The sequence below is a fragment of the Homarus americanus genome, unplaced genomic scaffold (assembly GCF_018991925.1).
Source record: "Homarus americanus isolate GMGI-L3 unplaced genomic scaffold, GMGI_Hamer_2.0 scaffold52806, whole genome shotgun sequence".
In the NCBI taxonomy this organism is placed as follows: Eukaryota; Metazoa; Arthropoda; class Malacostraca; order Decapoda; family Nephropidae; genus Homarus; species Homarus americanus.
Window position 1 is genome coordinate 4931049 of NW_024720773.1, and position 11722 is coordinate 4942770.

The 11722-nt window shown below is 35.6% G+C and overlaps 1 protein-coding gene across 1 annotated transcript in view; it reads right to left on the reverse strand.

Annotated features, from left to right (window-relative positions):
- Positions 1-11722, reverse strand: part of LOC121860914 (UDP-N-acetylglucosamine--peptide N-acetylglucosaminyltransferase 110 kDa subunit-like) — a 71982-nt gene extending 60260 nt beyond the window's left edge. Inside the window, 4 exon segments of the mRNA XM_042358291.1 lie at positions 5319-5462; positions 6753-6852; positions 8096-8246; positions 11442-11722. Coding sequence (XP_042214225.1) covers positions 5319-5462; positions 6753-6852; positions 8096-8246; positions 11442-11544 — 498 coding nt within the window. The 5' untranslated portion in view covers positions 11545-11722.

Sequence of the window (11722 nt, forward strand, 5' to 3'; positions counted from 1 at the left end):
AATTCAGAGTTAGTGCTGCCCCACTAACACAATTTGAAACTTGAACGGAACTCCATGCCTCATTTCTTCACGTCGAATACACATTGTGAGCGGTGTTGTAGCAGCCTAATGTTGTAATTTACGTAATTAGTGCTACCAACATTTCCCGATATCTTACATAAAGAATGCGTATGTTTTATGCACTGTGGAGCTTAACAGATTTTTTGGAACAGCATGGTATATTTTCCAATACGAAGAAAGAATGACAATGTGGCATTAGACCAAAGTGAAGTAGCAATACAAAGAGATTCAAAATTCGGTTGCAAAATAATCTTTTACCTTTACTATATCCACTAATTCTGCCAAACATATAATGCATTCCTATATGGCAACTCATCCACTTCCATGGTTACTGTAGTCCGCAGTGTGTGTAACATTTAATATAAAATACAGTTTAACTTATCTAGATATACTGTACTGACATTCTCCAGTGATATTGTAACAAAGTAATTTGATATTGTTAATGAAATAGCTAATTTCGGCCTACCAAATTAAGAACGAAATGTCTGGTATTCAGGCCTACCAACCCTCGTGAGACGACAGGAATGTTCAGTCGGAAAATCACCGGACCCCACCTGTACGGTAGTTTTTTTTACCAAGTGTACATACAATAGTACAGTATTTTCTTCAAAACACATACCACTACTTAATGACTTAATAGGAGTTAAATGGTCTATGTACTTTATAGTTATTAGTCACTTTTCTTTCCAGATTGTTCTTCACCTTGAAGCTTTACCGACGTGAATAATAAATACACATGAACTTAGTCCCACAATATTACCCCTTGATATATCACTGCTGCTGATTATCATAATCCTAAGTACAACAGTATTTCCACGACATGCTCAGCACACTTACCCATTATCTTGTATCGACCCACATTTACTAATACTAATGGATGTGATCAAAGGTGATGTAATATTGAAAAGTCATTATGAAACTATATTTTCATCATCTTCTGTTCCCTACCACATGCATCACTTCCGCACTTTTGTCCACCAATAATGTGCCGCGCCAAAGTAGGCTGGGTGACCTGATTGCACACCGTAGCCCAGATAACGGCACACAATTGGCAGAGAAAAGAAACTGCAGCAATACCTACTAACCAATGTAGAGGGAGGTGACATAGCTCTGCTCACTACCCGGCTTTTTTGAATAAATAACAGTATCCCAAATTGAGCGTTCATTCCTTTGAAAAAGTATCGAGATGAAATGTCAGGAGTAAAGCTCCTTCTCTTAGTTGTGTTTCCTTCACTACCATTTGTTCATAATGAATAAACGTCAATTGTAGGGAAATCATTTTATGAAATTGGGAAACTTGGGGTGGCTGAAAGTATGTTTTCTCTAATTTCAACGCAAAATCTTTTTTTAGAAGTGAAACCAGAAAAAATAAAATAAAATTATATCAGCACTTTATCCCATTTTAGTTATAAGTACAGTCAAGCTTCACAAATCTGGATTGGTTGGGACTAACCCTCGTTAGAATTCTGGAAAAATTCGAACTTTGGATACCTAATTATCATGGTCTTTTCATACACAATTTAAGTGAAATAATTATATGCAAGTTGCCCAAAATCCTATTATTTTCTTAAACACTGTGGAAAGTAATTCATTGTTTGCCAAGTGGGGATTTTTCCCAGCATTCCCTCACCTGATAAAATATTTGTTATCCAATGGGCTTTATGGAAAGTTTATTTTTCAACTTGTAATTTCAGGTAGATATATATATATATATATATATATATATATATATATATATATATATATATATATATATATATATATATATATATATATATATATATATATATATATATATATATATATATATATATATATAATATATATATATATATATATACTTTTTTATGCAGTTACATGCACGCACACACACCATCCTATGGAAACAATGAGAAAAAAATCCCATAAGGTAGGGAAACCAATGAAAATTATTATGCCATCCAGCAACAAGAGTATTAAATATAATATTTACAAACCAGTAAAACTTCACATTAAAAACAATCTAAAAATAATGGTGGGTAAGACCTGTACTGCCATCTTGTGAGACATGGGGGGAAACTTCACTCGTCAGAACTTGGCTGATCGCTTACATCACTGACCCATGGCAAGCAGCAGCCACTGGACAAATTCCTGCCAGTTTTTCCAATTAATCTATTGATGGGGATGAAGTGATTTTCACTTGGCAGTTCCCTTATTGGTTTCACTCTCAATATAAAAGACAAGATGTCCTCACATTACCTTTCATTGTCATATGCTGCTGTATATCCAACACCATACAGGTATCTCTTGATATACGAATGGGTTAGGTTCCCCCCAAAAAACATTTGTTAAGTGAATTTCCATATTTCAAATAATAAATGGAAAAAAATAGGGTTTGACTCTCAGATGACAAAAACACCCCCAATATCATACCCCCAAAACATGAAATCTGGTCACAAACAAGAAAACACCTACTCAACTACGTACACTATTATAAATACAGTGACCCCTCCGTTAACGAACTCAATCCGTTCCAGAAGGTCGTTCGTTAACCGAAAAGTTCATTAACCGAAACCATTGTTTCAATGGGTTTTTGGGTAATTGGTTCCAGCTCACCAAAAATTTCCTAAATTCAACAAAAATGGTAGAAAAGTTCACTTACTTTGAGGTGTGTATGTAGAAGGCTCCTGGATGATGATGATGATGAGATTTAGAATGGGGGTGGAGGAGAAGGAAAAAGAGAAGCCATTGGGGTGGAAGAGAAGTCACCCCATGATGCCATTTCACCCATAAAATTTTAGCTCTCTTGGTGTAATTCAAGATTATTTTCTTTAAATCAACACTGCACTGCATTATATATTGTCAATATGTAAAATATATTTCAAAATGACCAATAATTTGCTTGGAAACACAGAAAAAAAGCGTTTAGTCGAAGAGAGTCTCAAGCAAGATGTTACCTCCAGTGAAAACAGAGAGAGACTAACTCCTGTTTACTGTGTTAAGAGGCTGGATGCCAAGCATTAAAGTCATTTTACCTTCAATTATGTTCAATAATTGTTAAAATGACTAAAAAATTGAATATTAAACTTTTTAAAACTATTGAATAGTATAAACTTCTTGATATTTACTAAAATAGTAAGGAATTTAAGCCCTAGAACCGATTAATGTATTGGCGGACTGATACTAAAGCTGGTTGCCCGGTCAGTGCAAGCGAAAACATGTTGAGGTCGGTTCGTAAGAACTTCGTTAACCGATTTTTTTTTCGTTAACCGAATTGAAGATCCTTATGGAAGGCAGTTCGTTAATCGAAATTACGTTAACCGAGGTGTTCGTTAAACGAGGGGTCACTGTAGTACATTAACAAAATACTATCTAGATGAAAATATGAGCTACAACCATCAACGAAAACAAAATCAAATTTAAACACAGCCGCCACTTGTATAGACATGTCCATGCCGCCGCCCTCAAACTTCACCGTAGCAACCAAGCCTGGCTGGTGACTTCCCCCTCCAGACCATTAGCAACACTGCCACACACCAAGAAATTGTTATTCTCTTGTGTTTTTGACCTTATGATAGTTTTGATAGTTATTTCTTTTACCTTTTTTGCACATTATGTTTGAAGGATTGTATGCATTAACTCCCCCTAATCCTGCTGACTTTTGCTGGCACACAAAGAAATGTTTATACCCTGTATTTTTTAGCCACATGACTAATTTTTTGCACAAACCATATGTATGATTGTGTGTGCATGTAAATTAATAAAAAAAAAAAGTTCTGTTTATACCCAAATTATGAGTTGAAAGATAACTCCTACCTCAACCTTTAATAGGTAGTACAGCAAGTCATTAAAGGTAGTACAGCAAGTCATTAAAGGTAGTACAGCAAGTCATTAAAGGTAGTACAGCAAGTCATTAAAGGTAGTACAGCAAGTCATTAAAGGTAGTACAGCAAGTCATTAAAGGTAGTACAGCAAGTCATTAAAGGTAGTACAGCAAGTCATTAAAGGTAGTACAGCAAGCCATTAAAGGTAGTACAGCAAGCCATTAAAGGTAGTACAGCAAGCCATTAAAGGTAGTACAGCAAGTCATTAAAGGTAGTACAGCAAGTCATTAAAGGTTGTACAGCAAGTCATTAAAGGTAGTACAGCAAGTCATTAAAGGTAGTACAGCAAGTCATTAAAGGTTGTACAGCAAGTCATTAAAGGTTGTACAGCAAGTCATTAAAGGTTGTACAGCAAGTCATTAAAGGTTGTACAGCAAGTCATTAAAGGTAGTACAGCAAGTCATTAAAGGTTGTACAGCAAGTCATTAAAGGTTGTACAGCAAGTCATTAAAGGTTGTACAGCAAGTCATTAAAGGTTGTACAGCAAGTCATTAAAGGTATAATTACAAGTCATTAAAGGTAGTACAGCAAGTCAAGTCATTAAAGGTTGTACAGCAAGTCATTAAAGGTAGTACAGCAAGTCATTAGTACAGCAAGCATTAAAGGTACAGCAAGTCATTAAAGGTTAGTACAGCAAGTCATTAAAGGTAGTACAGTAAGCCATTAAAGGTAGTACAGCAAGCCACAGGTAGTAAAGGTAATGTACAGCAAAGTTAGTACAGCAAGTCATTAAAGGTTGTACAGCAAGTCATTAAAGGTTGTACAGCAAGTCATTAAAGGTTGTACAGCAAGTCATTAAAGGTTGTACAGCAAGTCATTAAAGGTAGTACAGCAAGTCATTAAAGGTTGTACAGCAAGTCATTAAAGGTAGTACAGCAAGTCATTAAAGGTAGTACAGCAAGTCATTAAAGGTAGTACAGCAAGTCATTAAAGGTAGTACAGCAAGTCATTAAAGGTAGTACAGCAAGTCATTAAAGGTAGTACAGCAAGTCATTAAAGGTAGTACAGCAAGTCATTAAAGGTAGCACAGCAAGTCATTAAAGGTTGTACAGCAAGTCATTAAAGGTTGTACAGCAAGTCATTAAAGGTTGTACAGCAAGTCATTAGTTGTACAGCAAGTCATTAAAGGTAGTACAGCAAGTCATTAAAGGTAGTATAGCAAGTCATTAAAGGTAGTACAGCAAGTCATTAAAGGTAGTACAGCAAGTCATTAAAGGTAGTACAGCAAGTCATTAAAGGTAGTACAGCAAGTCATTAAAGGTAGTACAGCAAGTCATTAAAGGTAGTACAGTAAGCCATTAAAGGTAGAAGTGTACAGTAAGTCATTAATCACTGTGCACATTTCTCAGGTAACAATACTGTACAATCATAAAATATATAGAAGATTATACGTACAGGATTGTACTGCAGAGCGGACACATAGGCTTGGACAGCTTGTTCCATGTCATTAGCAGCAACAAGAGCAGCTGCTAAGTTAATGTATCCATCAATGAAATCTGGTTTGAGTCGAACTGCATGACGATAATTTTCAAGAGCTTCCTGTAAGAAGAAATTTGGAAATTAAATTCTAATGGCTGACAAATGTACATAAAAATATTCTGTATATCCTGGAGTCAAATTCTTAAAATGTTAATACAGTACAGTAGCCTGACTCTTCCTTGTAACTGAAGATGTAACCACAGATAATTCTTTGACTTTGAATAAATGCAAAAATAATGTCCAAAATTAACTAAGTAACAAGTTTGGACAATTTTGACATGCAGAATCCCTGTGAGGTTAGAGTGCTTGTTCAGGAATTGTCTAATAAAGGATTAATTCTGAAATCCCATTTCATTACTTGAGCTAAAAGTAGGCTATTTGTGAACTATAGTCAGGCATAAAGGGTTGGTAGTTCTAGAACATCATGGAATTAAAAGTGGATCCAGAGGCCAGACAGACCATCAGGATACTGTACATTGTATGGTAAGACCTTCCACAACACACATCTTATCCATGTATAATTAAGAATTCTTTGCTACTGAACCATATGTGTAGTAGTATTCCCATGATCAACTGTCTCTCTCAGCAAACACTTTGATTAGTCTATTTCCTTATTGCCCATTGTCATATGAATCTACCGTCACTATCATTCACACTGTAGCCATCACTCGCACCCCACTGTTAGTCTGATCCACTGCTACATCTGCTCTAGCCTTTATCCTTACAATCCTTTACTTCACGTCTCCAGCTCATCCCTTCACCTTCATTAAACCGTGATATCCAGGTTACGCTTGTCATAGTTTCACTGGTAACATTGATATATGAACACCCACTCTTAATTTTTTTTCCTTCTTTTTTTGATAATTGAATACAGTATATACAGTAGTGTTCTGCATCACAGTACAGTATACTGTATCATGTATAAAGATTGAAACCACTAATACACTACATTTTACTAGTTTCAGAGGACAAAAACTGCCCATACACACTTTTGCAGTCACTTATGTTGAAATGCCCTGTAGTATAACCTTCTCCCCACCTAATTATATACAATACCATATTTGTATCACTTATGTTACTTGTATATTATTTGTCAATCAAGTGACCCATCCCCAAATTATGTAACTGTATAGTACAGTATTTACAACCTTCCGGCTGCTATGCTCTTTCAATAAACTGTTTATTATTATTATTATTATTATTATTATTATTATTATTATTATTATTATTATTATTATCATCATCATCAGACAGACGGAAACTAAGCTATATTCCACCAATTTAAGTCTGGGAGATAAGAACAATATCTAATACCACTGGTTTTAAACTAAAAAGAGCTCTGCATCTTACCTGTAACTGACCACGCTCTTTATATACATTGCCAAGGTTACTGTAGGCCTCTGCTAACATTGGATTTTGCTTAATTGCCAACATTGAAAAGTGTGCTGATCTGTAAAGAGAAAATAAATACAGTACTGTAAATATATTACTCACAAAGTCAGATTCCCACAAGGTGAATAAATTCACCTCAGGTTCTTTCGGAAATCTAAGCCCAAAGAAAAGTAATAGTAAATTAATAAGAATATATCTGTTGCCAGATTTGACTAAACCCCGATTTCCTCTAAATAATGAAAGATTTTCTTCCCTCATGCAGAAGTAACAGATTTATTTTAAGTCTCAAAACTAGAGACCAAATGACCAAGGACACAACAAACAATCTGGCACACATCCACAGCTAAGTGTTTGTTATTTTTCTCCGAAATTCTTTAAGACTCGTAATTACAAATGTTACTGCATTTTTGCTTAATCAAAATTCATTAGCTTCATGACAACAAAGGCAATACTACTGAATCATTACAGTACACATAAAATAACACTGTTACTGCCAATAAAAATTCTCCAACATACACAAGGCTATGTTCCCAGAGGAATAAAACCCAGAGCTGCTACTCCATTTTTTTTCTATGAATAATGTGACTAGATGAGTTACCAGGTACACTATGAAGCATCTGATTAATGGGACTTCAAAGTTCACCCTTACCAAAAAATGCACCACATTAATTAACTCAGCCAACAAACCAGCCCATGTTTGACAAATAATAAAACCAAACATAAGCATGTTAAACTCTCGTGGAAACAAATTGTGATTACCGGGATGTACGTAATATGGAGGTCTGTTAAAAAGAATCATTATGCTTATCTATATGCTGCAAACATATGCCAGATATACAGCATTTAAAACAGCCACCAGGGCTAGGCCTGTGCCTGTTCTCCTAATCCAAACACTACAAAAATGGTGTCTGACATACTGTACTGTACAGTGTTTATGGGGAGTCACAAAGCCTGGTGTTACTTCTGTCCATGTGATCGTCCACCTTATGGCAGACCAAACATGTTGAATAATACAATATCCAATTTTTAAGTGTAATGAAACAAAATTCAAAGGAGAGAGCTAACCGTAAGTTAACACCATTCCAATATCCATTCATCTCTTTTCTTTTCATCCAAAACCTATACTGTACTATACATTCCATGACACCATTCTCAACAATTCCTTTCCTATAATGTAGTACTGTACTATACTGTGTAAGATGCTCATTCTAATTCCTTGGAAACGTTATCATTTAAATATAAGCAAAGGCTGATTTTTGGAAGAAAAAATCCATAATATACACATGAAAATCAAAGCTTACTTGTCTAAGCGTCTACACTGGAAATGAATTGAGGACAACAGGAGTAACACAGCTGTGTTGGAAGGATCTTGCCGCCATAACTGCATGCAGTGTTTCTCAGCATTTTCATAGTCCCCTGTCTGATACTCTCGGTGTGCCAATTCAGCCAGACCTGTGGAAACAAAAAATATACGGTACACTGTACTGTACTGTACTATACTATACTCGGAGGTAATTCAGCTTTCCTTTCCCATGTTCTTGTCCCTGTATATCTGCATTAATTTTACTTTTAACAATACATTACAGGCATTCCCCGATTTAAGGGGAGCATCCGGCTGAAAACATGATGAAAATATGAAAATTAAGAAAATATTCAGAAAAATTCCAGAGGAAAGCTGTTACCTATGGCTATCTGCTGATGTACAGGTATTTTGAGTGTGTAATTCATAATAGTTATGTAGCTATGCATGATTATTCTACCACCCCTTCATTTAAAGGGTACTTCTGTTTTCCATATTTTACGACATATCAGACGCACATTTCTTTTAATTATTTAAAAAATCATCCTGCATCCTATATGTTAAGTTAAGGTCTCCCATAAGCTAATGAATCCCCCAGTAGCAGTCTCCAGTAGGCTAAATTCTACCGAACCCAAACCCAAAATTAAAAATATGCTATTGTTTACTTAAAAAACATTATTATTATTATTTGTAAATTAAAAATAATTATTGTAAATATAAAGGCTCGGTTTATAACTACAGTACTGTAGATGATGATTAACGTCTGTGCGGCACCCACCCAACTCTTCAGAGGTAGCTAAGCAGTAACCATTTCTGAACTCCTACAAGCATTACAATTTATTAAAGCTATATCTGCAACATTTATTTTTAAATCTACAAAGACCTGATACAAATGAAGATTAAATATACCTTTCTTTTTACATTTAATCTGTTAACATCGGTGGCGGCATTGTAGCCGGATTAGACTCAACCATAACCACCAGGCTACTGGAGTTGGGTTTTTTTCATCTTGTATTCTCGGGTAGATATACGTAGCTTTCTTCATTTATTTTTACTCCGTTACATGCACACACCATCCTACACGTAAAAGAAATAATTGTCCTAAGGGGAAACATGTAAAGGGAATATACTGTATATTTCTTTACACACGAGTTAGCTGGGTAGCAGGCGGAGGCGGGACGTGGGGGAATGTTACTATGGCGAGCCAAGGACTTTATGCAAATGAAAATTATAAAGTGGTCAAGGAAAATATTTCCTCTAATATTTTCACAAATTATTCCTTCGTGATTACACATCCACACAAGCCACTCTTATGGTTTGCATCTAGCATGTCTTGGTCACCAAGTCCGGGAATATCCCTTAGTAAAATTAACCATATCTAACCATAGGCGTCCACTAGGAGAGGGAAAGAGAGGGCAAACACACACACCCCCACCCCAGATTTAGAATCTAAAAAAATGAAGGGAAGAAAAACCAAACCAATAAAGTATTAGCCCACTGAGCCTGACTATGGGGGCTTGCCTATCCCCTTGCCCCCACCCCTCCCCTGGTTAAGAATAGTTCGCATCTGTATTTAAATGTTGATGTCAATGGTCAGCTTTAGAACTGTGTTCTGGGTAAAGATTGGTTTTATACTCCTCTTTTTATTGCTTGTGTTTTTTCGTTTTGTGATTTTTAATGAATAGGACTTATTCTGGGGGTTAATGTTTATTGAATGAGATATGACCCTCTAACACTAGCAATGGCAGTCCGACTAATTACCCAAATGTAGCCGCAATGAAGTCAAATAATGGTCCTACATGAATAAATCGGACTGCCAATCACTTCTCGACTAGTATTTGGTGTCAGTCACAAAAAATTGGAAAACTTACTTTAATCTGAGTTAATAGATCGCGTGCATGTACTGAGGGAGCGAGGAATTACCCAAATGTAGCCAAATGATGGTCGTACAAGCGTAATTCGGGCTGTGAATCACTTCTCGATTATTATTTGGTGTCATAAAGTAAAAAAAAATTGGTAAACTTAATTTAATCTGAGTTGTGTTGTTAGGTTAGATTATGTTAGGTTAGGTACATGCACTGGATCTATTAACTCAAATTAAATTAAGTTTACCAATTTTTTGTGACTTGTGACACCAAATACTAGTCGAGAAGTGATTGGCAGTCCGATTTATTCATCTAGGACCATTATTTGACTTCATTCCGGCTACATTTGGGTAATTAGTCAGACCCCAAGCAATGGCTGTGGGCAGGTTATTGAAGATGGAAAATGTAGGGTTTTAACTTTGATCCTTTTCACCACTAAAGAATACACCAACAGAAAATGATTTTATTAGAAACATATTCCTCGTCCAATTCATAAGGTAAGAATGCATTTATCTTCCGTAGTGACAAATTTCCTACAGTCTGTAGTTAAGGGGCAAAACAAATCATTAGAAATTGAAATTGAATGTTTCAGCAGTTACCAATTTATAAAACCACTATTATATACCCTGCCTCCAAAACCATTTTATTTTTGTTATCTATTAATAAATAAGAGAACACGTTACATAATGAAAACTACAGCCCCCCCCCCCCCAAGTTCTCATTAAATCTTAGTCGGCATTAACTTATAATTAATGGTATAAATAAAAAAATAATAATACCCGTTAGGTTACAGTTGTTTTCTCAGGCCCTCCATTAACCATTATACTCCACATTACTCAAATAATTCCTCTTACCCTGATAACTGTACTGCACGGTTGACTGTGGTACCAAACTCATCTTCATTTGATTAGACATTAACCATTACCCCCGGCAACTCTAGAAGAAACACTAAAGAAGTATAAGGAATTAATACTCCCGTGTGTTTTCTCTCCACCAGACGCCACTGATACACGAGTTGGTGACGTCACTACCAACGGGGCCGACGAGGCCATCTGGCTCCATTGTTTACATCTATCATCACTTTATTATATTTGATCTGTTGATAATTTATGGTAGAAATAAATATTTAAAAATTATAAAAGCTAGTTAATGAAAGTAAAGCAAAATGATATTGTATGATTATACTATGAATAAATCTTACGGAATGCCACGTTTTTATTCTTGGTTCGATATATATTTATTGATTTATTTTCCATATATTGTAGAATAAATTAATTGCATATTCTCATAGTATAACACGAAAAATTATTGGATGAATCATCTAATTAAAAAACTATTAACATTTTACAGATCTCAGTATTTGATTTGGCACCAGCGCCTAGCCTCGCACGTCGTTATCACCACGCGCCACCAAATAAAAAATATTATTGTATATCTTTGTCTATATGATTATTAGAGCAATGAACCATTTAGTATACATACCGATCGTTGCGATATGATGAACATTTCCATTTGTTGCTTGGTTAGATTTAACAACTATTTTTACTGCATCTGATGAAGACACTTGTTGACTATTTTGCGACATCTTCTCAGTTTACCACAGTATTCACGTTTAACAGTATATTGTTGTTGAGCGCCGAGGTGGTGGAGGAGTGTTGCACGCGGGGATATCCAACCCAACAGTGGTTTGTGGGATGCGACAAAGCGCTGCACAGGGCTTGTGTAAAAATCGATGGGGAAGCCTAAAGGGTGGAGCTCCGCGT